Source organism: Haliaeetus albicilla, chromosome 16 (assembly GCF_947461875.1).
Source record: "Haliaeetus albicilla chromosome 16, bHalAlb1.1, whole genome shotgun sequence".
NCBI classification, from domain to species: domain Eukaryota; kingdom Metazoa; phylum Chordata; class Aves; order Accipitriformes; family Accipitridae; genus Haliaeetus; species Haliaeetus albicilla.
The window spans coordinates 1,555,037-1,580,385 of NC_091498.1; the positions used below are offsets into that span (position 1 = coordinate 1,555,037).

The 25,349-nt window shown below is 61.4% G+C and overlaps 1 protein-coding gene across 1 annotated transcript in view; it reads left to right on the top strand.

Moving 5' to 3' along the window:
• Window positions 1-800: 800 nt before the first annotated feature.
• The window catches only part of COL8A2 (collagen type VIII alpha 2 chain), a 35,001-nt gene continuing 10,452 nt past the window's right edge, over window positions 801-25,349 (top strand). Inside the window, exons 1-2 of the mRNA XM_069802882.1 lie at window positions 801-1,208; window positions 24,988-25,170. Of these exons, the coding sequence (XP_069658983.1) occupies window positions 25,005-25,170 (166 nt within the window). The 5' untranslated portion in view covers window positions 801-1,208; window positions 24,988-25,004. The remainder of the gene's footprint in view (window positions 1,209-24,987; window positions 25,171-25,349) is intronic.

A 25,349-nucleotide genomic window follows, 5' to 3' on the forward strand; every position in this document is an offset into this window, starting at 1 on the left:
GCGTCCCGGCTGTGCCTGGCACGCGGCTGCCAGCGGGACGCCATGACTCCTCTGCCTCGGGAACGGGCAGCACACGGTGGCTGGGAAAGGCTGGAGGTGCGGGCTGTGGGCACCCCACTCCCCCGGGATTGGGGCACCTCCGTCCCGGTGCATGATTTGAAACTGTGCCGAACCACGAGGCGGCAGGACCTGGCTGTGCCAGCACCCCATTTCCCTGCTTTCCCACTCAGGGCAGCAGGATTTTTGGGGTGATGAAGTCCCCCCCGCCATAGCAAAGGCGGGGAGCAACTCCTGCTGCACTGGCCTACAAAGGGAACGGGCGGTGGGTTTGGGGGAGCATGGGAGCAAGAAGGGGAAAGAGGGTTGAACCCCAGGCGGTGGGTTTGGGGATCATGGGAGCAAGAAGGGGAAAGAGGGTTGAACCCCAGGCAGTGGGTTTGGGGGAGAATGGGAGCAAGAAGGGGAAAGAGGGTTGAACCCCAATCTGCCCCATCTGAGGGCAGCATTGGAGGCAGGCAGCACCCAGTTCTGGGTGCTTCGCAGACGAAGGGGGCTCTTTTCCCACCCCCGTGGCTGCTATTGCTGCCATCAGCATCCCCAGGGCACCGGGCATCCCTGCACCAGGCGAGGGCAGAGCGGGTCCGGGGGGGTGTGTGCCGTGCCCGTGGGCCCCATGCCCACCCCCTGGGCTGGTGGGGAAGGGGCCCAGTGCCCTCTGCTCCCACCCCGCCGGTGTGCCGGGGGCCGGGGCGGGGGGGGGCGGGAGGGGGTGCCCGCACTTTTCCTGATTTATTTTGCGCGCAGTCTCCCTCCTGCGACGGGGAACCGGAGAAGCGCTGCCGGGCTGCCACCTCCGGGGCGGGGGGGGAGGGAAAAAAAAAAAAAAAAAAGAAAGGAAAAAAAAAAGAGGGAAAAGGAAGAAATCGCAGCCCAGCCCAGCCCAGCCCAGCCCAGCCCGGCCCGGCCCCGCGCTGCCCGCTCCGCTCCGCTCCGCATCTCCCCGCATCTCCCGGCTCGGCTCCGCTCCGCACCGCCCCGCAGCGCTCCGCTCCGCCCCGCACCGGCCCGGCCCGCCCGCCCGCTCCGCCCCGCGGCGGGGGTGCCCGGCCCGGCCCGTCCCGGCCCGTCCTGTCCCGGTCCGGCCCGGCCCGTCTCGCCCGCTCCCCGCCGGCGGCAGCCCGCGCCCGCCCGAGCCGCGCTCCGCCCAGGTAAGGGCTCCGCTCCCCCGGTTCCCCCGGGTCCCCCGGGTCCCCGGTTCCCCGCGCTCACCTGGGCGTCCCCCGCCGGTCGCGCCGGGCTCGGACGGGAGGAAAAAAAAAATCTCTCGAATGTCTCGGTCACGAGTCCCTGTAATTCTGATTACTTTTCCCCATGCAGAGAGGAATACTGCGAGGACGCTTCCAAACGCCTCTTTCCAGGCGAGGTCCTAGCCTGCGTGCTTTCCTTTATTTCTTTTTCCCTTTTGTCATCCCTTCTTTTTTCCCCTGACCCACTTTAATCGCGTGCCTTTTCCGATGAACCGTACCCAGAGGCTTCGCGGGGTTCGGGAACCAGACAGACCGAGCCGTGCCCTAACGTTCCGACCTTACTTTCTGCTGTTACAAAATACGTTTTGTGAGAACAAAAGTGTTTTGGGGGAAAAGTGCCGTGACCTTTGGGATGGCCGCTGCTGGCACATCGGCGCGGCTCGGTGCCGTGGCCCCGCCGGGAGGGTGTCCCCTCCCGCGGCTCCAAACATCTGCCCCGGCGGGTCCCGGGTCCCGGCAGGATCAGGGCAGCTCACCGCGGCTCCTTCCACAGACACCTCGGGAAATACAAGGTGCTTATTTTATTTGGGGTTTTTAAGAGCGTTGCTGTTAATTGGCTCCTGATCTACCAGGTTCCCCGGCTTTGACCGTTCCCAGTAAGCCAGGAAAGATCCCCCCTGTACGGTCGCCCCAGGCGAGGCAATAACCCACCGGAGATACTTTCTCATCTGTGGGCAGCTTTGCTATAAGGAACATGTTTAATAAATCATAAGGCCGGTGAATTCCTGGGATTTTTATTGCTTCTGTAAAAATGCAGTTTTGATCCGTCTGTGAGGGACACTGGGAAACAAAGCTGCTCCTTTCAGAGCCGGATCCTACGGATTTAGGACACCGAGCTGGCGGCGGGGCCGGCGGCTGCGAGCCTCCCCCGGGCAGGGGCAGCACCGCGGTGGGCGGCGGGACAGGGGGGCTCCCGGGGCAGGCCCCAGCCACGCTGGGGTTTTCTGCCTCTGCTTTTTGAGGGACTGAGCACGAACCGGGTGCCCGGAGCCCCGTCTTGGCTTCCCTCGCACCGCCGGGGCTGGGGACGCGACCGCGTGCGCAGAGCCGAGGCAGGGATGCCAGGGGAAACATCACAGCTGGAAACCCAGCGAGGCTGCGCCGGGCTTCGAATTACATTTTTCCTCCTCGCCCTATTGCCCAAGGGGGGAAAAAAGCAGCAAAAAAACAAACTGCTAAAAAAAGGGAGAGATTCTTGCAGGCAGAATAGCCCGGTTTCCATCAGCCAGGCTGTCCTGATCCCCCCCCCCGACAGTGGGGCAGCGGATTGCCCCGGCGTGTTTGGGCAGAGGAATGGAAATAAAGTGATTTTCTTTATTTGCTTGTTCCAGTCTGAAAACTGGGGGTTAGGGGTGGGAGCTGAGCCGAAACGTGAAAGGCACACGGAGACGTGAACCCAGGAGCTGTCAGGGGGTCGTCGGGATTTCGGAAAACACAAGTGCCGTGGCCAGGGGAGTTGGTTATGGGTTGAAGTGGGTGGTGGAGGGTGCCCGGCTCTGCCCCAGCTGCGCTGGCTCAAACCGACAGCCCGGTCTGCCCTTGGCCGCTGAGCTGTCCTGCAGAAGCAGTGGTTTGGTGATCGGGATTTGTCCCCGTCTCCTGCCATGCCTTTGTTTTAGGCTGCACGGAGCCCGGCCGCAATAGCAGAGGCGGAGAGGGAGCTTTTCTTTGTACAGGGAAGCATTTAAATTCTTTACAGTGATTCATATATTCCATTCATATGAAACACAGTCCTGCGGAGTGTGAATGGGGACTGCTGGGGGATTTTTTTTAAGGCAATAAGCCCTAGAAGTGTCAAAAGTTATTCACACCTTGGTGAAATCAAGGATATTTCTGTCCGTGGCTCTTGGCAGGGGCTCAGCACTGCTCGCCTTGTGTCGGGTTTTCAGTTTCCCACTTGGATACGGTGCGGGGGGAGTGCGGGGGCAGCCCTCTCGCTCCCACTGCCTGGCTCTGTAAGTGTTTCTCGGTGCTTTCTCAGCCCCTGGGAGGGTCCGGACACGGGCTGTGCCCGGGGGTCGCGGGGCAGCCCCCAGCGCTCGGCCCCACAGGGGTTCAGACCCCTGTGGGTCACGCACCCAGAAAGCCCCCGGGGCTGGAAAGCAGCGGTGTCTCGGTGAGCCTGTGGCTGGGTGAGATGCTGCCCCTCGCGTTTCACCACTCGTGGGGCGACCACCGAGGCTGTGACTGAAGCTACAGGCAGGCTGTCCCTGTCCCCCCCGTCCCCCATCTGCCCCCCATCACGGGGGACATAAGCTGGCCCCGCGAAGGGACGGGCCGTGCGAGCATCCCAGCCTCGCAGGACCTGCAGGATGGCTTCACACGTCCGGCACAAGCCGGTGTCCCTCCGGCAGCTGCTCTGCGGCGGCTGTGCCTGCTTCAGCACCGAGAAACCCCTTCCCCTCCTGGGACTTTTGGGGGGGTGCTGCCCGGGGCAGCCAGGCTGGGACCTCGGCAAGAGGCTCCAGGGGTCAGGCACGGCCCTGGGGGCACTGACCTGCTCGGGGGGGGGCTGCCAAGTCCCCGTTGGGGAGCGTTGGTTTGGGGGGGAAATCGAGTGGAGTGGCTGGGGGCTGAGAGGTGTGGGGGCATCGCCCCACTGCCAGGATGTGCCCCAGGTACGGGGCCAGCACCCGCGGGGGGCTCTTGCCTCCGCCAGCCGCTCCGGGATGCTTTGAGCCACTGTAAATCCTCTCCGAAGGAACTGGGAAGACAGTTTTATGGCTGCTGGGGAGGAAGATTAGCAGGGTGTTGTTTTCAGAGCTGATCCATCACGGGACACAGGCGCTGCGTGGTGCATCCGAGCGCTCGGCTGCTGGCGGGCGGCGCAGCCTTTCCTGTGAAGGTTGAGATAAAAAAGCCTGGTTTTAATGTTCTGTCTGCTCTGGGGATCTGTGATGTGAGTGACAAAACCACCTCCGTGGGCCCCAGGCCCCACGCCCGTGCAGCGGCCGGGCTCCTCGTGAGACGGGGGAACGGCAGATCGAGGGGATTTGGGCAACGGCACCTGCAAAAGGCATTAACCCCAGTGGAGAGGGCGTGCGGGGCCGGTCGGTCCCTGCCCGTCCTCATGCACTGCCTCTGTCATTCTCTCCTATTTCAGCTTGTCCGCAGCCCAGGAAGGAGCAAAGTTTCCATTCCCCTGTGCTAAAGAAAATGTCTGTGACAATAAAACCTAATAGTTCAGGAGGGGGAGGGATAAAAAGACACCGAATTGTGTTTGTCTTCCCCCAGTTTCTCCCTCCCAGCCCCTTCCCTGTGGGAGGGGGTGCAGGCCGTCAGCTCTGTAGGGGATGTGCCGGGCTCCAAGCCTCCCCACTCCCCCATGCGCTCAGTCACTGGCTAATTAGAGAGGCTAATTAACTGCCTTAACAAAGGTGGAGGGGGGCATTGACTCTCACCCACTCCCTCCTTTGCACCAAGGCGTTCCCCATGCTGGACATTTTGGGGAGAGGGACTGGGTGCTGCTGGAAACCTGGCTGTGTCCTGCAGCAATCCCGTGGGAGCAGAGCTCTCGGGGGTGGCAGGCAAAGCCAGGGGTGATGCCCAATGCTGCTGGCTCCCCCAGGCTCTCCCCTCCCGGTCAGGGCTCAGCCGCACGTTGCTTCCCCTGCGTGGCGACTTGGACGCCGGCACAGACATAATAAACCGCTTTTCCTTTTCCCCTTGTCACCGGAGCCGTTCCTGAGTCACATCCCTGGCCGCCTGGCCTCTTCCCCAGAGCTGTCTGCTCTGGCTGCGTAACCCTGCACATCGGCTGCGAACTTCAAAGCGATGAGATCCAATCTGGCTGTGAAGGGTCCTGGCTGGATGGCAGCTCACTGGGGAAACATCTGCACAGGGTCCGGGGGGTGCAGGGGCCGGGGCGGCCAGTGGGATGCTCTGCTCTGCAAAGCCTGGCTCACCCCCGGGCATCGCTCAGCTGCTCTCGAGGAGCTGCAGGAGCTGGTCCCTTCGCCAGGGCCATCTTCTGCCCCGTACCCCTGTGTCCTCGCAGGAGCATCCCACCAGGGACCCCACGGCTCTCACTGGCTGCTGCCTCCCTGCAGAGCTCCCGAGCTTGGCCGGGGTGCTGCAGGTGGGAGATGGGTGCTATCAAAAATGAGGTGGGAGAAAAAAGGAGCCGAAGGTGGCCATGTGAGGGTTTCTGTTGTACCCTCAGCCCATTAGCTGCAGAGCGCTCCTATGGCCCCCGGCCCCGGCGTCAGCTGCATTCACGGAGCAAAGCTGCAGATCGCAGGCAGAAACTGCAGCCAAAATCTGCAGAGCAGCCGGGTCTCATCTCCACGACCTTCCCCGGGGCCGAGCCCATCCCGCTGGCCCATCTGGAGATGTTTGTCCTCAGAGGCTCTTCCAGGCGCCTCTGTCTAGGACAGGGCTTGGCAAGAAGCAGCCAGGGAAGAAGACAATGATCTCGATGTCCACCTGTGGTGGATGCAGAGATGGAGGCGAGGGCTTTCCCAGCTTGGGTATTTTTCACCAAAAAAACGAGTCTCTATATCTTGCATTGAAGTGCAGCACTCCCAGCACAAGCTCTGCCTTCCCCGGGCAGGTTGTCCCCCCAGGAATTCCCCAAAACCAGCAGACTTCTGCAAACCCGAGCGGCCCAGCAGTGCCAGACCCCTGGGATCTCAGCGCGCTGCCTGTGCCTGCCCTGCAGTTCTCTCTGGCCATCTCCGAGAGCCTCTTTATTGTTCTTGCAGAGGGTTTTGTTTCACTGCTGCCTTCCAAGTTCCCAGGGATCTAAATTCTAAAGCAGGGTCTTGTAAAGAGCCCCGTCCAGATGGATGAGATGATATTGCTGGTATCAGATGAGATCTATCCCCTGTCTTTATCCGCAGACAATGCGACAGTGGGAGCAAACAAGGATACGGCCTTTCTTCGGAGGCACATTAGCCAAATAAGAGCCTTCTCTTTGTTTTGTACCGAAACCCAAGACCCAGCGGCCAGACCACCTCGCATAGCTGCCCTGATGTCCGCAGCCACAGCCACGCGAGGATTTACCCCTCCTGCTGCAAAATCCCCCGTGCCCAAGCTGCAGGCAGGGCAGGGCAGACGGGTCCTGCCCGTTGCATTGCGAGGATGTTTCCTTTCCTGCGCCCGCTGTCGGGGGGCCGTGTCGGTGCCCCCAGGGCCGGGCAGGTCTCTGTGCTGCTGCAGGGATGGAGCAGTGCTCGGGGCTCTCTGGCAAAGAGACGTGAACCCGACACCTGCCGAAGGTGGAAGTTGCTTTGGTTGTGCCCCATCTTTAAGTCTCCCTTAAAGAGGGAGTCCATTCAGCCAAGGATCAGGGCCGTCCGGAGCAGCCGAGTCCGCTCTGTGCACAATGCTTGCAGTGATGCTTGAAGCCTGTGGCCAATTCACCTGCTTTCAGATTTCATTACAAGTCCTAAAATTCAGCCCAGGTTTGTTTTAAGAAGTTACCAGAGGCTGAGAGAGCCTGGGGCTGATTTATGGCTTCCCATCAAAATCATGTGGTTTTACCACGAAACTTGGAAGCTCTGGCTGCATTTTTTCTTTGGAGATTTTGGCTTTGCTCCAGGCTCAGCTCTGAGGGGCGAGAGCGTGAATCCAGGGTGTGCATCAGGGCTGGAGCGTTCGGGTGCTGCAAGTGAGATGGAGGAGATACAGATTGCTGCAAAGAGAATATTTAATGTCAGGACAACACAGCCATCTTTCTCAGGGAACCACCGATAAGGCGATGGGATGCTTGGCACGGAGGGGAGCTGCAACAGTTCCTTTGCTTTCAATGTGGCTTTAATTTCAACACTTGCCACTTATCGCCCTTGCATCCTGCTCACTGTTCAGCAGCTCGATGTCAGCAACCGAGAGCAACGTCCCCCACCGCGCCTGCATGCCCGGGGAGGTTGTGAAGTCCCGCTGCTCTTCTCAGAGCCCTGCTCCTGGACCCGCGGGGTGAGCTGCTGGTGCCCACCGGGGTTAAATATGTGGGCTTTTGCCAGAGAAGCATATTTTCAGCCTCAAACATGCATTGTCAATGACTGCAGAAAGGTATTTCTCAGCTGCTCCAGTGTCCTGTAAGCCAGCCAGCCAGCGGAGAGGAACAAGCCTACTTTTATTGCTATTTCTTCATATTTCCTGATATTGCCAGTCTGGCACTCACAACCCACAGGCAGATCCCCGAAGGTCCTGGGTTTGGATTACAGCGGCGATACTTTTGTCTTTTCTTTGCCTTTAATTTCAGATGCTTTGGGCCCCAAAGGGCTCAGGCCGATAAACCCACCCACTGCAGCCAGGCGGGCAGAGACAGCAGCTCCCCCCGGGGTGAGCAGCCCGGGCATCGAGAGCGGACCACAAACCAGGCCAGCGTAGGCGATGCGGGGACGTGCCCAGGCACCTCAGGCGCAGCTGGGACTGGGACCGGGACTGGGGCATCCCCATCGCCACAGCAGCACGAGGGTCCCGGTGCCCAGCGACTGCTGTGTGCCCACAGACCTCTGAGGGTCACGCTGGGGGGGTCTCGGCTGCCGGCTCGTGGGTGATGCGTGAACAGACAAAAATAGTGCTTTGCGTTACATAAATAACAAGGTCAGGGCAGCTGCGAGCTGCTCCGGCCACGAGCGAGTACCGCGTCCTGCCAAGCAACCCCTGGTGCGGGGGCTGGCAGGACAGCAGAGAGTCGCTTCGGGGCTTGGGTGGGTTTGTGGTTTTAATTTAGTGGCTTTTTAAAGTAAAGATGAATAGGGGAGCTGGGCAGCATCGCATCAATTCCCCTGTCTGCTTCCAAAGAAAGCTGGTGGGGCCGCATGGGGCACCAGCGGCTCCGTGCCCGCTTCCCGAACCTCGGCTCGCTCCTTCCCACCGCCAGCACGGAAAGGTCTGTGCTGCAAACAGACCTTGTCCTTGCCAAATGCTGCACCGTGCCGCACTGCGCCGGCTAGGAAGCACCAGCTCACGTGGCACGGACCCGGTTTGAGATGCTTGGGTGTCTGGCATCGCTCCTCTGGCCGGGGTGCATTTGATGCTGCTCGGCACGTCCGCCAATGCTTTTTTCCATTACATGTTCTCCCGAAGCTGTTTCTTAAAGACCACGTGTTATATTATTGCCGAATATAGACTATGAGCTGGGACAAGACCTCAGAGCTCCTCCGAGCAGTTATAAGCAGAGCTATACAATGAGTTTGTAATTATTTTATACCAAGCCCTGTATTTTCCTCCCCGCAGGGAAAGGCCAATAGAGCGAACAAGAGCAGGCCCATGCCAAACCATGCCCAGGCAGTGCTTTTATGAAATCTTGGGTTCGTAAGAATTAATTTCATTTAAAACATTCTTTTCGTTTCTCATAAAGCGCAGCAAATCCGTGGTACTTAGGGCAGGAATGCAGCGAAAGCGCTGCCGGGCAGGCAGCAAATTACCTGCGGCAGATGAGCCGTGGCGGCGGGGTCGCCTGTGCTCCGGACCTGTGCTGGCCTCGGCTTACTCCGGGCATGCAGCTGGGAAGAAGAGAGATGTTGGAGTAACTGTCTTGGATGCACTTGGGTATGGGACTCCGGCAGCACCCCCATCCCGTCCTGCGCTCCCAAGGGACGTGGGAGTTTGGGCATGTTTATCCCAAAGTTCAGGTGAACGCCAGCGTGGCTGTTTCCCAGCCCAGTGCCTGTGTGCTGCGGCGCTGTGGCATCCTGCACGGGTGGGACAGGGCGTCACGAATCGTCCCTTTGAGTCCTCTGGCTGGTGGCGGCTGGTCCAGGGATGAAACCTGGCCAGAAACCCAAGCAGACTTGCTCAGGTGAAAGGTTGCAAATAATTCAAGTGAGTTTTGGGGTTGGGGGTACCTGACCAGTGGCTGGGGGCCGGGGTGGTGCTCCTGGATGGGGGCTCGCAGCCGGTGCTCCTGCCCTGCATGTGAAGGTGTGAAGACGAGGGCTGTGGGAGAAGCAAACCTCTGTCCACCTCATTGCTGGACCGCCGGAGGCATGGCAGGGGGCACCTTTCCAATGGCAAGACCCCTGCGGGGCCAGCTGCTGGGGGGCCCTCGGCATGGCATGGGGTTTGCTCCCTGGGCTCCAATCCTAATTGGAGGAACAGCCCCAAAATCCCATTATTCTGGAGCGCAGCCCCACTGAAAAGGGGTTTAACTCTCCTCCCTTCAGCCATTTCCCCCTCTCGCAGCCTCCCAGGACAGGACCCAGGCGGGCATCTCATGTAACGTGTCCTCTTCGGATGCAAACAGGCGCTCGTGACCTTGGGCGCGCTTCCCCGGTGACCTCGGGTGTCCAGCTGCAAGCGCAGGCGTGGGACGTGCCCGCGGGAGCTGGGAACTGGAGGCAGCTGATGGGTCCGTCTGGCTGGTGCCGCCGCCGGGCTGGGATTGCTCCCCGCCGCGCTCACCGGCACTTCCAGAAAGGCTCACTTGCTATAAATCCCTGCCTCGCACCTGGCTGGTGGGCTCCAAGCCTGCTGGAGAGCTGATAGTGATGAACAAGAGGAGGATTAGAGGGTTTAGCAGGTGTCAAGCTTCATCTTTCATCCCACTGCGGGGAAGTCTGTGGCTCACTCTTCCCCGCTCCTGCACAAGCCCTGCCGGAGCTGGGGCTGCCCTTTCCCTCTGCGTTTTTGCTGCTGACCTGGAGGGAGCAGGCGATGGGGCTTCCAAAATGCAGGGTGAGCTGTTGGCCCACGCCGGGCTGTGGCAGGGGGTCTGCACCGTGCCCAGAGCCCTCCGGGCACCGTCCAGCTTCGGGTGGTACATTTTTGCTGGCTAGATGAAGCTCCTGAGAAGGAGAGGTCAGCAGCTCTCCGGCACTGCGTGGCACGGCACAGCCGAACAGCCAGGGCTGGTGGGGATGCCCCGGGCGTGCGGTGAGCCGGGAGATGGAGTTTGCCAGCTGGGGTATCAGGTTGAGCCGCGTCGCTCCGCGGTTTGCTGGAGAGAGCGTGAGAGCGCAGGGCTGGGCGCGCTGTTTATTTTGGTTAAATTGAGTTTTCTCCGGGAGATTGGGGGGCGCGGGGGGCCTCCAGACAAGGGGCTTTTGTGAGCCGGGCTGCAAGCCGATCCCCTTTTGTGGTTTTGCTTTTTTGGATGATACAATTTGTTATTCCAAGAACTACCCAGCAAATGGACCCCATTAGCCGAGTCCCTGAAGTGGCTGGAGCTGGCGCTCATGGTGCCTTTGTCTGCGCCCACCTTGGGCCCAATGGGAGCCGCTGAGGCCGCGTTACCGCAGTGCCTTTGCCCCCGGACGGTGCCTGGGGGAGACGTGGGGCCGGGGGGCCCGGAGCCGCTGTCCCTCCTTGCAGGCTGCGAGGCCACGGCTGTGCTGACGGGGCATCTTACAGGATTAGCCTGTGCTGGGAAAGCCAGTGGGACAGGCGGAAAGCGCCGGGTTTGTTGAATTCCCCGTCACACTTGTGTCCCCGGCGGCACGCTGACAATAACCCAATTGTTGCCGCGCTGCTGGGGGCTGGAGCCGGTGCCAGGGGGGAGGCCATCCGTGGGGCAGCCCCCTTGCCCCCTTGGACGGGGCTGGACTCTCACTCTCACCTCCGGCCACCTGAGCTCAGCAGCTTGGTGGGAGCTGCTGGAGTTTGCATCCCTCTCTGCCCTTGGGCACGAGGGCTCTGGCCCCAGCCCCAGCCGGTATTTAAGGTACTTCCCCCCACCCCGCAGCATCCCTGGGGTCCCACGGCAGCTGCAGTTCTGCAGTTCCCCACAGCAGCTCTGCAGAACCCTGAGCGGGGCACGGGCACTTCTGTGCCACGCACGTGGGTCCCTGGCACTGAGCAGCAGGACCCGCGCTGGGGGCAGCCTGTGGAACCCGGCCGGCAGCGCCCCACCTGCTCCGTGGCCGTCCCGGCACACGTGGGTGCACCCACGGTGGCCGTGCAGCCTTGTGCTGTCGAAGCCCAGCCCCGGGGCTGCGGTGCCAAGGCATGTCCATCCCACAGGGCAGCCCAGGGCTGGGCGGTTCAGCCGGAGCATCCTTGGCCCGCTCGGCGTTACGTCCTACCATGCGGGGATGCTGCTGGCTCTGTTTGTCTTGGCTCTGTTGGGCTTTTTCCTGCATGCGAGCTGGCTGGAGCTGGGCAGAAGCCAGTGAGTTTATAAATAAAAGCATCGGACACCTCTCTGGGTGGTGCTGAAAGCTCCCAAAATAGCCCTGCTGCCCCGCCAAGGCGCGCGTGGCCAAGATGTTCGTGGCCAGGATGTTCGCAGAGGCAGCTCCAGGGCTGGGTGTGGGAGCAGGGCTCCCCCCAGCTCCCTGACTCCCATCCCGGCCGCCCTTGCAGAACAGCCCCAGTGTCTCCTTCCCCGGCCGGCCAGGACATGTTCCTGCTCCTGCCAGCCTCCCGATGGGACGTGTCCCCCAGAGCTGGCTGTCCCTTGGCGAGGAGGGATGCTCCAGGAGCAGGCAGTGGACACCAGCTGTGCCTGGGGATGGGTTTGCCGCAGGGGCTGGGTACCAGCAGAAACCTCCCCAGCAGTGCAGGCACATGGTGTCGCGGAAAAGGGGGGATCGGAGCTGACAGGGACCCGATGCTGCGCTCCTGCGAGGGGAGCAGAGCAGCTTTGGGGCAGGGTGGGTGCCAGGCACCGCACGGAGGGGACATCGGCTGCGGCAAAACGGCCCCTCAGCCAGCTCCGGTTGACGGAGAGCTGGGAGGAGAGTGCCGGCTCTACGGCTTCACCTTCTGCGCCCAGCGCTGCTTGGCCACGTGCTGTATTTTTGCCGCGGCGCCGGCCCAGCCTGGGCAGGGATGGTCGGAGGCCGTGGGACACTGGCCTTGCGCGGCGTTTGCTTTCCGCTGGTGGAGGAAGCCTGGCTCGCCGGGGGCCGCGGTCCAGCCCTGGCAAATCCCAGCGGGGGCCGTGGGAGGGGGCAGCCATAACATCCCGACAAAAGGAGCCTGGCAGCGGGCAGGAGACGGCGCCGGGAGCCAAGCGCGGGGGCAGGACCCCATCCGGGGCTCCTTGTGCCGGCCGCCTCCGCTCGACGCCGTCTGCCCTGCCTGCAGCGTGCCGGGAGGGATGGAGGCGGTGGTGACCTCGCAGATCCCGGTGCCTCCCTTGGGGGCCAGCCGCAGCGTGCCAAGGGCTAGCGTTCGGGGGGGGGGTTCCCGGCACTCAGCTGCAGCCAGAGCCGTCCTCCCACCGGGCCCCCGCCAAATTCCACCCAGGGCCTGGCATTTCAATGTGCTGTGCTTTTGGAAAACAGCATTTTAATGCTCTTGCTGTAAATGAGGTGGAAAATGTCCGTGGGCTTGTGCGGGAAGGCTTCTGGGAGCCCGGCCGTGCCGTAGGCGTGATGGGGTCTGGCTGAGCCCTGGCCAGGCGGCTGGGGATGGGGTGGGATCCTCCGGAGCCTCACGTCTCTCCGGGACTTCCCTGCGATTTCAGGCCAGCTCTGCTTATTCCGGTGATTCCTGTTGCAGCAGCGAGGCTAATGCTGCCTGTCCCTGGGGTGGGTCCCGCCAGCCTCTCGGTGCGAAGATTTGGGGTGCACCCCGACCTTCCCACGGTGAGCACGGGCGGGGGGCTGTCACCCCTCCCCGGGCAGGGATCGGGGGGCATTGCCCGCTCCCATCCCCGCACCACCCCCAGCCTGGCGAGTGCCTCCAAGAGCCTTTCCCTGCTCCGTTCCCACACAATAGCTCCCGGGTTGAAGGCTGAAGGGTTTCTTTTCTCTTTTTGTTTTTTTTTTTTTTTTTTTATAATTGTGCTCTAGAAAAATGGGATGAATAGGTCGATTTAATTTTTTCCCCATGTTTCATTGCCACATGTGAAGGCTCATAAGTGCCAGGCGAGTGCGGCAGCGCGGTGCCCACGGCAGACATCCAGCGCTCGCCCGAGCTGGGGCTGCCACGTGCCCACCATTTCCTAGAAGGCAGCAATGTGCCAGCACCTGCCCCGGGTCAGGTCTGCTCCCTGGAGCGGGGGGACAATCGGGATCAGCGTTGGGATCCCTCAGGTGCGGGAACGGGTGCCAGTCCCCTCCCGAGAACCACGGCAGCCTCCTGGTACCTGTTGCCCAAACAAGGGGTGCCCCCATGCAGAGGCGAGGGGGTCTTTGCCGGGCTCAGTGCCGTGCCGCCGGTGGCCTGCATGGCCTTGGGCAGGATGAGCCCCTCTTTGGGCAGTGGGTCCTGAGAGGGGACAGAGGGAGGTTCCCGCATGACACAGCCCAGAGAAAAACTGCTTGGAAAAGAGGAGCTGAATGTTTTTCCAGCTTGAAGCCTAAACAAAAGGTTTTGTAATAAGTGCATCCCCTGGCCTCGGCTCAGCACCCGGCTCGGCCGGCCGCAGTGGCAAGCACAGCCCTCCCCATCCCCCCCGGGTTGGTCCCCGGGTTTGTACCCCGGTGCTCCGGGGATGGGGCATGGCCCTGCATCGTCACCGCTGCAGGCTCCATCCCATCCTCCAGGAAAACGTGCCCCCGGGAGACTGCAGGGACACAGGGACACGGGGATGGCCCCGAGTGCTGCCGGCTGCGTGTCTGTCTGAGGGCTGGCGTCTCTAACAGAAATAAATAAGTTCCACTAAGAAAATATTCTGTATATTCTGCACTGATTTCCACTGGTGCTTGAACTCCAGGTCCCCAGTTTTGCTTGGCAGAGGGTCCATGGTAACAGAGACGCCGAAGGCAGATGCTCTGCGCCCCGCGGGGAAGCAGGGCTGGTCCTGGTGCTCCCAAGCCCTGGAGCCTGCGAAGATCACCAGCTCCTCAGTGCCTTTCCCAGTCGGCTTGCTCCCAGCACTGTCCTGGCTACTCCTATCGCTCCCTTCTCTGACCTGCGTCTGGAAGCAGTTTTTCCCCTGGGATGGTCTGGGGCACGTGAAATCCATCCCACTTTCCTCTGGGCTGCCCCGGTGCGGTCCAGGTCTGGCTGCTCCGCAGGGCACTGTCTGCCCCCAGGCAGGGCAGCTCTGCCGGATGGTGCTGTGTCGGGAGAAGCAGGAGAAAGCAGAAGCTGCAGGAGATGAACATGGTTTGTGGGTGCAGGGGTCCAGCCAGGCGCAGGCGAGGGGGATCTGGAACCCTTTAAAGCAAATTAAATGAGATAACTCGATTGCACTGGAAATTAGGAGCCTGGTAATAAGATTATGGCTTCGGGTAGCGGCACACTGGTATTACTTGAGGTTGAAAGCTCTTTGTTTATGACAAATAGAGATGGTGCACGTGGGAACGGTGAGCGGCTCCCCGTGTCCCCACAGGACACGGCACCCGGCTGGCCGAGACCCGGGAATCCTGGGGGAAGAGGGGAGCAGAGCTGCCGCATGGGACTCACTGCTGCCTCTGCCACAGGGCTCGGGGGGAATGGGGGTTTTGGCATAATCCCCAGGAAAGCGGGGGTGCTGGAATTCCCTGTGAGGCTTTCGGCTCCGAGACAAAGGAAATGTGGAAACTAAAAAAAAAAAAAAAAAAAAAAATTTCAAATTGAAAAAATCAAAGCAGCTGATTCAGCAATGTTGAAACATCTTGTGACAGTGTCGGACAAATTTTTTCCAAACAAAATTCTGGGAAAAAATCATCCTGATTTTACACAACCCACGTCCGGCCTGATGGAAAGGCACGTGCTGGGGGTTGGCCTTGGGGCTGCCCGCAGCCGGAGCGGCACTGGGATCAGTACATGGAGCCCCACGGTGCTGCAGAGCCCCAGGAGCGCAGCCTTGCAGAGGCTTTGCACCCACCGCGGCGCTGGCCCCGCCGAAACGGTCATTACAGAGCGCAGAGGAAAATCTGAAATCCAAGCCGGCAGCGCGGGGCCAGCCCCGGCCGGGCGGCGGGAGCGCGGTTTATGGTAGCGTCTTGTCAGAGTTTCCACTGAACACCTCAGGCTTGCTGGGATCTCGCATCAGCTCACATAAATTAAATTAAATTAAATAACATAAACTAAAGTACTGCCTGAAAAGCGTGTGCTCCAGCCCCTCGCCGGGGTGTGAATATGTGTAAGCAGCTCCGCCGCTGCTGCCGTGCCAGAAAAGCTCCTTTATGGTGCACAGCCCCAGGGGCAGCCGGGGATGGGGATGGGGATGGGGATGGGGATGGAGACGGGATGGGGTGCTTGGGGCAGCAGGATGGGGAGGGTTCAGGCTGTGGCAGTGGGGGACAAGGGTCCTGCCGGGAGCCCCCGCTGTCCGCAGAGAAGCTGCCACTCATTTTCTTTACTGGGCTAATTGAGAGCGCAGCGAAGTCACATGCTTTAACCCCCCTGACAGCCCGGAGCCAAGGCTGGGCTTGTCGGTCACCCTCCCGGGCAGGCGAGGGACCCCTCCAGCCGGAGGGGTGCAGCCCCCACCAATCCTCCTCCTCGCCATGCCACGGCCACCCCGCAGCTCGCCCGGCTCCGCCGCTGCCCGCCCCAACGCCGCACCCGCATCCGGCAGGTACCGGTCCCCGGCGGGATGCTCTGCCCTGGGCACGGCACCGGAGAGACCCTCGGATGGGACCGGGGCAGGGCTGGGGGATGGCAGGGAGGTTGGCGACCACCCTGGGGGGGATTTGCTGAGCAAACGGGGGGAGGAGGGTCACTGCGCTCCGTGCTGCCCGGAGAGGTGCTGGTGGGAAGAACCGGGGGACCGGGACCCCCGTGCCACCCGGCTGTGCCTGGGGAGCAGCTTCTCGTCCCGGCGTGCCCCCGTGGCACGGGTGGGGATCAGCCGGTGCCAGGCCGTGTGCCACCGAGGCGAGGGCAGCTTTCGGAGCGGGCAGGGCCACGGCACTGCCCCGGCAGGTAACCCTATCCCCCCGCGCCGCCCGCCCGCCGGGGAGGGACGCAGCCGAGGCTCCCGCTCCTGAAATTTATTTTAATGTAAACCTAGCTCTAAGGCAGCTTTTTCTCATTTTTAAACTATTTCATATCAATCCTTGGCCTGACATTTGTTTTCTTTGAGTGCGGTGGGGAGCGTGGTCGGCATTGCTGAGGATATCTCCTCAGGAATCTTGGCAGAGGCGGCTCCCTATCTTTGAAGAAACGGCAAATGCAAAACAGAAGGCAGATATTAGAGAAGCATAAACAATATTTTCCCCCTGCTAACCCCAGAAACGGCGCAGCGGCCGGCTTGGCGACACGGCGGTGGGGGTACCCTGTGCCTGGACCCCACCGGCGGCACAGCACCTGCCTGGGTTGATCCCCAGGGCAGACGTGGGTCCCCGGCGTCGCTCCGGGGCAGGTCCCCATCATCAGCGACCACGACGTTGTGTGGAGGCACATGGCCAACCCGGTCCCCAAGGGCTGTGACCGACCTGCTGGGACAGGGAGTGGTGGCCACTGAGGAGTGGTCATGCCGGGAGGGTTTCCAGTGGATCGGGGGGGGAGGCCGGTGCAACCAGGGGTGTCCCCACCGGGGTCTTGCCCTGTTGGGGGCCAGGAGCCGGGCTATGGGGTCACCCCCCAAATGCTGAAACCCCAAGGAAACGCTGCTCCGAGGGTGAAGCTGGTTTCACCAGCGTGTTACCGTGGAGGGCTTTTGTGGAAGACGTGCACAGCAAGGACGGGCGGGAGCGCGGGCAGCGGCTGGAGCTTGGGCTGCACACGCAGGTTCACCTGGGGGTGCTGCTAAAAAGCTGGAAGAGGAGAGGAAACGGAGATCAAAGGACCCAGCAAAAGCAGGGAGACAGGATTTCAACCCCTGACATTAAAATAAAATGACTGTTAGGATAAACACTGCAAGGCAGCTTCCCATCCCGGGCAGCCAGGCTCGCTGGCGGGGCGGAGGCCGGCGTTATGTTCTTTGGCATTTCACACTTGAGAAGGAGTTTTCGCAGCAGCTCACAAATTTGCTGTCGTATCTGGGCAGCTGGGAGAGCGGCGGAGGGCGGTGCTGGTGAGGAGCGGCAGTGCTCAGCCCGGGAAGACAAGGGCACAGGGGATGCCGTGGTGGTAACGCTGTGCCGGCGAACGAACAGCTCTCCTGGGGGCACCGGGAGCCGGCTCCGGAGGTGCTGTCCCCATGTGCTCCTTCTGCTCCAGAGCCTGTTTCCACCGTGGTGTGAGGCTGCGATGGATGGAGCAAGTCTGTCTTGTGGGAGGGCAGGTGCTGCTGTTGAGGGTCCTTGTTGCAGCCAGAGGTGCCGTGGGGATTCTTGCAGGCGGTGAGAGGAGAGCCGGGCATCAGGGCTGATGAACGGAGGGGCTGGGATGGCGGTGTTGGGGTCTGGGGCAGGAGAAGCTCCTGGACACGGTCACAGTGACGGGTCCTGCAGAGCAGCTGCTCGCTGCTTAAAACCTAATCCACTGAGGAATGAACGTCTGTGGGTTCAGCCCTGGCCTCTCCCCCTGTCTGCTCTCAGCAGCTCAGACATTTCTGGCCCCCTCCATCCTTGGACCCGAATTTTGCCCCAGCGATGGATCGTTAGGTGCCAAGGAAGTGGCTGAAAACGCTGCTGTGCTTGCTGCGGGGACCTCGGACAGAAGGGAAGAGGTGCCCAGTTTAGGGCAAGGTCCTCCCCGGTGACCTCTGAAGCCACCGCAGAGCTCCTGGCCTCGCCAGCGGCTCCCCACGGCAGCGGCTCCCTTAGTGCTGTTATGGGTTCCCGCTGCTCCTCGATCACCCGCATCCCCCTTCACAGGGGTTCCCTTCCCATGGGGTGCGTGGGCAGGCGCTGGAGCAGCCGTAGTGTCGCTGCGTTCACTCGTGTGCAGAAGCTGCATCCCCCCCGCGACGCTCACGCAGGTGCGGTGGGCTCCAACGGCACCGGGCTGCTCTGTGCCGTGCCATCGCCCCGGCTCTCGGCGGGGACAATGTGAATGGGGACGCGGGAGGTCCCTGGGGCATCCCTGCCCCGTACGTCCCGGCCTGCGGTGCGGGTAGCAGCCCCCCGAGCGAGCTGCCCTGGCCACTCTGAACACCCCTGCCCCAGAAGGCTCTGGCCCGGACCACAGCTCATTATAATTAAGCCAGTGACCCCAGCACGAGGCTGGAAGTTTAAATGTCTGCGGTTGATGGCCACTTGCCCGCAAATTCCCCAAGATGGGAATCGCTCTCTGCGGGTCCCTCCAGGCTTAGCAGATTTCTTTGCAAAATACCCGTTGCATTAGAAAATGCTGTTTCTGCACAGGAGCTGCGAGGGCAAAGCAGCGTCTGACCCACAGACCCTGGGTAAACACCGTCTGCTTCCCACCAAAGCTCATGTGTCCCTGGAGCAGGGCTGCTTTGGCTGACGGAGCCGGCACGCGTCCCTCGGGGAGCGATGTCCTGAAGCCCCTGCAGCTCGCTGGGGCTCACAGCCCGTGTCCCTCCCCGGGGTGTCTGGGCAGATGCTCCACATCCCGCACCAGAATCCGGGCACGAGAGGCTGTGCTTGGGTCGCGGCACGAGCCGGGGGTCATGTGGCAACGTGGACCCCGCACAGCCTGGCCCCCGGGAAAGGGGCTCCGGATCCTGCCCAGCGGCTGCCGGGGCGACAGAGGGGACGGGACCCTCCGGCACCGCTGTCCTTGCTGTACGCTGCAGCTCCGACACTCGGCTCTTGTTCTGCTCCGTCTTTTGGCTACGAGGGACGGTGTTGCTGCTGCCCCCGGGCAGGCCACCATCCCACTGGGAGGAGGAGGAGGAGAGGGGAAGAAGAAGGGAAGAAAAAAATGAATCCCCACAAAAATGTCTTCATAACAGGAAACGTCTCATAAAATACCTGTGGTTTGGCATGTGTGATCCGACTGGTCAAACTATGCACCTGGCAGGCAACCCTGCTATTAATGCTGCGCACAGTCTGGTATTTCGGTGGAGCTGAGGCTGGCGGAGGGGGGAGGATGGGACCAGCGAGCTCGGGGCACAGAAACCCTCTGTCGGGGCCAGGGTGAGGGGGGAACACGTCCCTCGGGTCTTGCTCGCCTCCATGTGCGCCTGGGGGGACATCCCAGCTGTATTTTGGTGAAGGGACCATGATGCCCCCGGGATGTGGTGAGCCGGGCTGAGCCTCGCACTCTGGGCAGAAACCCGGCGTTTCTGCAGCTTTGGGCCAGGGTTTTCCACCCAGACCCAGGTCCAAGCCAGTGCAGACCCAAAGTTCTCTGTCCAGGTCCCCAAACGCCACAGTGCCCGCCATTCCCCAGGGATGGCTTCACCCCTGTGTGCACCCTTGGCTCCGACAGAGTTGGCAGCGATCCGCCGGGGCTCTCCCACGCTCCGCGGAGGAGTTTTGACAGCTGGAGGTGAGGGATTAAGCCCCGAGCTGTGACCTGCGGCAGGCTCATGCCTTGCTGCGCTCCCGGCACACACGGGCGGAGGGTCATTAATCCGCCTTAGCTGATCCCTGACCCGGTGGCTGCGGGATCAAGCGGCGGCACCAATCCTGTTGTCAGCTCTGCCACTGGACTCGGGCTCCTCGGCTCCGGGCAGCGTGTACCACGGGCAGCGTGCACCGTGCACCACGAGCAGTAAGCGTGCACCATGGGCAGCGTGCACCGTGCACCGTGGGCAGTGAGCATGCACCACGGGCAGCGTTGCACTGCACACCACGGGCAGCGAGCATGCACCACGGGCAGCGTGCACCGCGCACCACGGGCAGCCTGCACCGCACAGGCCCCTGCCACGGCCTAAGTGCCGGCCTGACGCCGATGCAGGACATCTCCTGGCCAGCGCGGTGGGCCAGGGTGCGGATCCCACACGCTCCCCGCTCTCTGCGCACCGCGGATGGCTCAGGCGTGTCAGGAGGTGAGTCAAGACAGGGAGAAACACCCAGGTCGGTTTTGCGGCAAGTTCTTTAGCAGCTGCTTGCAAACCAGCTGTTTTACAACCGGTGGAGCGAGCAGAGCCCTGGCATCCCACCGCCTTGTGTTGTACACCCACCCCCGGGCTCCTCCTGCCGCGGCCCCCCCAGCACCAGCTCCGCTCCTGGTGCCCTGAGCTTCGCACGTGCCAGCTGGCCCGTGGCTACCAGAGCAGCTCGGTCCGTGGCCTTTCCTTCAGCCCTCCACCCCCGCCTTCCTCCGCAGTAGTCGCTAATGCAGCAGGAGTTAATTAGCACAGAGCCCCCAGCCTCAGCGTTAATTTGGCTGCAACCCCTGCCTGGACCAGAGCAATACAGATGGACGCCGCAACCACCCTCAGCAAACCGGGCTGATGAAGGCACCGCGGGGCTGTGCCGCAGGGCGATGCGCCATGCCGTGCCGTGCCGTGCCGTGCCGTGCCGTACCATGCCTTGCCATGCCATGCCATGCCGTGCCATGCCGTGCCGTGCCCAGCCTGCTCCGCGCAGGCGCTGCAGGGATGGCAGGAGGCTGTCTGCAGATGGGGTGGGGTGTTTTTCTTTCGTCAAGGAAAATGTTTTCTTGTTCCCTCGGCTGATGGGCGGGTGAGGCTCCGGGTCCGTGCGGCGCGTACAGCAGCTTTTGGATCAGATCAGGTGTCATGCATTTAAGGACCGGCTCGTGCCAAGACTCTCCCCGCGCGCTCCGGCGCTGCTCGGCCGAGCTGCTGCCTGATGCCTTTGGCTTTCGCAGCCCGGCCTACGGAAACAACGTGCTCGCTCTCCGTTTCAATAGCTCACTTTTCGTTTTTGACTCGTTTTATTATTATTTTTAAAGCATGTGTAGCGCAAACCAAATCATCTACCTCCTGCTGGAGGCAGTCCAGCCCCGTGTTGGGCTTGGAAAACCTCCCTGCTTTATTTTTTATTGTAAATGACCGGAGGATGGAGCGGCTCGATGGGACACGGCGGCGTCCAAGCCTGCGCTGCTCCAGCCCACCCACACGCGCCGGCTGCTTTCTTGGTGCTTTCTCTTTGCAGCGTCCTCCTGAGCCGGGCGAGCGTGCGAGGTGCTCACCGCTGCTTGCTTCAGCCCAGGGCGAGCTTCTGCCGCGGTTTGCAGGGGTCGTGCCCCTGCCCCGTGCTCCCGGTGCGCGGCGTGGGGACGGCGACAGGGCCACGCCAGTGAGCCTGGGCTGCGGTTGAAGTACATCGAAGGTCCCATCCTGGCTCATCCCCGCACCCCAGCAAACCTCCGTGGGGGGCTGGCCCCGGGTTTGATGCAGGGGCAGAGCTGGGGCGAGGGCCAGCGAGCAGCACGCCGCGCCCCCGCACCCATCGTGCTTTCACTGCCGGGTTTAAACAAGTTCTCCATTTTACTGACCTTCAGCCGCAATCACAGATCCCCCGTGGATCACATATATTGACTTAAAAAATAATTAGCCTTGAAGGGAGCAGGCGCGGTGCCTGCCTGGCAGGCCCATAATTAATATTTAAATAACAGGGGCCATAAATCAGCTGCAGCTCAGTGAACAAGCCCCCGGTTGTGTGCGCGGGGGAAGCGCACGGCTGCGTTGCTCGCAGGAAAGTCGCCCAGTCTGCGAGCAGGGCCGTGGCCCGGAGCGTTGACGTGGATGCTGCAGGGAGAGGGGAACGGTGCGGGGTGGCAGCAGCCCCCTTCCACTGAGAATGGCTGGGAGCCGTCTGCCTGGAGCGCGCCGGGAGCTTGCCGGGAGCTCGCCGGGAGCTCGCCGGGAGCTCACCGGGCCAACCAGCACAAGCCACAGACTGTTTCTGGAGCGATGGGAGCGGCACGGGCTGCGGCTGCCCCAGCCCCTGCGCTCCTGTGAGAACAAGGTGACATTTCTTGTCTCCTTTCTCGTGCTTCAAGTGTGAGATTTTTTTTTTTTTTTTTTCCCGGAGCTTTCATTGCGTGCCAGGGGTTTTTAACACGTCTGCTCACCGACTGCCAGGGGAGCAGACACTCGCACAGTTCGCGCGGCGGCGGGGCGTCTGAAGCCATGCCAGGGGTCTCCGTGCCGCGCCACCGCACCGGCTGCAGCCGGGTCGGGCCCCCCCCCGCTCTCCCTCCCCAGAGCCAAGCAGCGCGGTGCTGCCGAGCCCCGTCCCCGCTCCAGCGTGTCGCCGGACCCCTCGAGCCCTTCCCCTGTATGAACTCTCCTTGGCCCAGCTGCTCCTTGCTGGGCTTGGCTTTTCTGCAAGGAGCGGCTGTGGTCGAACTCCGTACTGTGCCGGGGGGGGCTGCAGCTGCACCCAAAGGACGGCAGCCCGACCAGCCGCCGTGTCCAGCCTGGCATTGCACCGCCGTGCCTTTGAGCCGGCTGCGGTGCCCCCAGGCAGCAGGGCCGGGCTCGGGAGCATCTCCCCTGCTCCAGGTGGGAAAAAAGTGACTCCTTGTGGGATGTCTGCTGGCCATACCGGAGCAGCTCCCAGCCCCTGGACCCCCGTGAGGATGGGCGGGTGACACCCGGCTGTAGCCATCATGGGCGCAGCGGCCCCCACCATACCATGAACCAGCCAATGTTTGCAACCTGCCCTGGGAGATGAGAACGTTGCACGGCTGCTCCTTGTGATTAATTATCATTTCATAACGCAGGAGATTTCAGGCATGAAAGAGCCTCTTCACAGACACGTTCTGCACACTTTATCCATCATATGAGACTCCAGATGTTTCCATTTTATTCTTATTAAATCACCGCCTGGAGAGCCCGGGTAACGTGAGGCCTCCTGCCCCAGTGCCGGGCACTGCCGCGGGGGACGGCAAAGCGCCGGGGACCCCTTTTCCTTGAGGGACGGAGACATGTGCCTGGGGGTGTCCGGCCAGACCCCCCCTCAATGTCCCCACAGCCCCTTGGGAGAGCAGGGGCAGGTGGAGCGACCCATCCGGACGAAGGGAGGACGTGCAGGAGCTAACCCTGTGTCTGGAGATGCCAGGTTATGGATGGCCACCTCGGCGCGGAGCAGGGGGACTCCGTTTCTCATCTGGCATGCAGCGAAACCGCGGCCAGAGCCAAAGCGGATGGATCGCCTTGTCCTCCTTCTCCCTTCCCTCTGGCTCCGGTTTCCCCCAGTCCCGTGTCTCCAAGGGCTGAGGTCTCACAGAAGGACAGGGGGACGTTTGCAAACACTCCGCAGCACCCAGCAGCGAGGGGCTGAGCCACCCCAGGGTGCTGCTCCTGCGGCATGGGCTTGTTGGAGCAATGAGCAGCATCCCATGAAAACACCCCAGTCAAGGGGAGGAGCAGGGGAGAATAAAGCCCAGGTGGGAGAAGAGAGAGCTGGGAAGGGAGGGAGTTAGAAATGGAGGCACAGGGGTCATACCAGGTAAGGAAAACAAATAAATAGCTGATTCAGGGGTTTGTTCTCCTCTTTTATTTAGCAGAAACTGTATTTTTACAGCTGCAATCCCTTAAAATGGGATTCTTTTTCCCTTAAACAAATCCTTGTAAAATAATGCTTCATAAAAATAAGCGTTCCTCCTCTCGACCCTGAAGACAGAAAAACAATAACGCCAGCAAGGCCCTCTCCGTGCCGCCAAGGAGGCTGGTGGTGGCTGTCACGCGTGTCCCTGGCTGTGCCCACCCGAGCCCAGCCGTGGCCTCCCCTCCGGGTGCCGTGGCAGGTACGGCACAGGACCGGTAACCGCTGGCTCCGGCGGGATGGGCAGATCAGAACTCCTCTCCCAGCATCTGCCGTGGCCACCTGCATCCTCACAGGGTCCGGGGTCTGCTGTGCCACCAGCGGCAGAGCCGTCCCCGTCCCCTCCAGCCCCGAGCACAGCACAGGGGGAACAGGGGGCCTGGCTCCGTGGGCATTTACCGGGCAGGAGAGCAGCGGTCAAGGCTGCCTCGTCACTGGAGACCTCCAAAAACCTGCCAAGCACTTGTAGCATCAGGAACAATCCCACGCCAGGGCTTCCCCTTCCCTTTACTTAAGTTTCCTTTAATTTTGTTTTAATTTGGGTTTTTTTTGGGGGGGGGTGTTTTTTCTCCAGGCTGCAACTTTTTTTTCACTGCTGCTTCAGCAAAAGCGATTCAGGAAATTCCGATCAAATCCCGGCGTGCAGCAGCCCTGCCCCTGCTCCCCGGCGGGAGAGGCAGAGGGCTTAATTCTCATTAATAACCACCATGGGTCAATTATTGCAAGAAGGAGGAAAACCAGCAAAGCTCTTCGGCATCACATGTTATTTAAGCTTCCGAAAATAAATGTTCTTTGCAAATCAATCTGTTTGCAGCTCTACGCGTGGAGCTGGCAGAGAAAAGAGTTGCTAGAGAGAAGTTATATTTATAGAGGTTATTTATTTTAAATAAACAGGCACTTAAGGCAGAGGCTGCTGCTCCCAAGTGCTACAGCCCTCCCCTGGGCTTTCCCAGCCAAGGGCTCCCGTCCCTCACCCTCCAAGCGAGCTCCCATTGCTGCCCGCAAAGTGCCGCAGTTGAGCCACAAACAGCAAGTCTTGGGCTCCAACAGCGTGGTTTTGGTCCAGCACCCACCAAGAAACGCAGCGCCCGTTTGGGAGATGCAGCACCCACCCAGCCGCTCCTGGGGCAGACAGGGCTCGGTGGCAGGAGCCACAGCCAGAGCGCACGCAACTATTGTTAGAGGAGACCCTGCTCACTTGAGAGATGCAAAAGCAACACTCGGCTTAGCGGGCTGTGGTTTTCATCCTACCTTTTCTCCCTCTTCTTCTTATATATGTTAAAAATATATAAGGGAAGCTTGACATGGGCATAACCCCAGACAAACAGGTACTGGGACAGCCTCTGACAAGCTCTGCTGGGTGCCTGTTGTTAGTTATTGCTCACAAACCATGTATTTATTGTGCATCTCCCAGCTGGCACGTGTTGGGAAGTGTAATGTGTTCAGGGCACCTGTGGTCCAGAAAAAGACGAATTGGAGGGAGTCCCATTCCCGCCGTGATCTTTCCCGGGTTCCCCGTTGATCCTCGTGGGACGGAGGGTGCAGGCAGGGGTCGTGGGTGCCCGCTCTCACTGTCGCTTTGTCCGCAGGAGCAGTGGGGAGCAGGATGCTGCCAGACGCTGTGGCCCTGCTGGTGGTGGTGGTGATGATGGTCGGCCTTCGCTCGGCGGCGGGAGGAGGCGCAGCAGGCTACGCCCAAGTGAAGTACATGCAGCCCATGGTGAAGGGACCCCTGGGACCCCCCTTCCGCGAAGGCAAAGGGCAGTACCTGGGTAAGGGATGCGCTCTGCGGGAAGGTGGGATGACACGGGGCTGCGGCTGCCTGGGACACTTGCTGGGATGGAGGGAAGGGGCCGTAGCATCCCACAGCCATCAGGCACTCGACATCCCCTTACCCTCGGGGTTGGTGCCCCCAGGGAGCAGCCTGGCACGGCCAAGGGTTCTGCTGTCC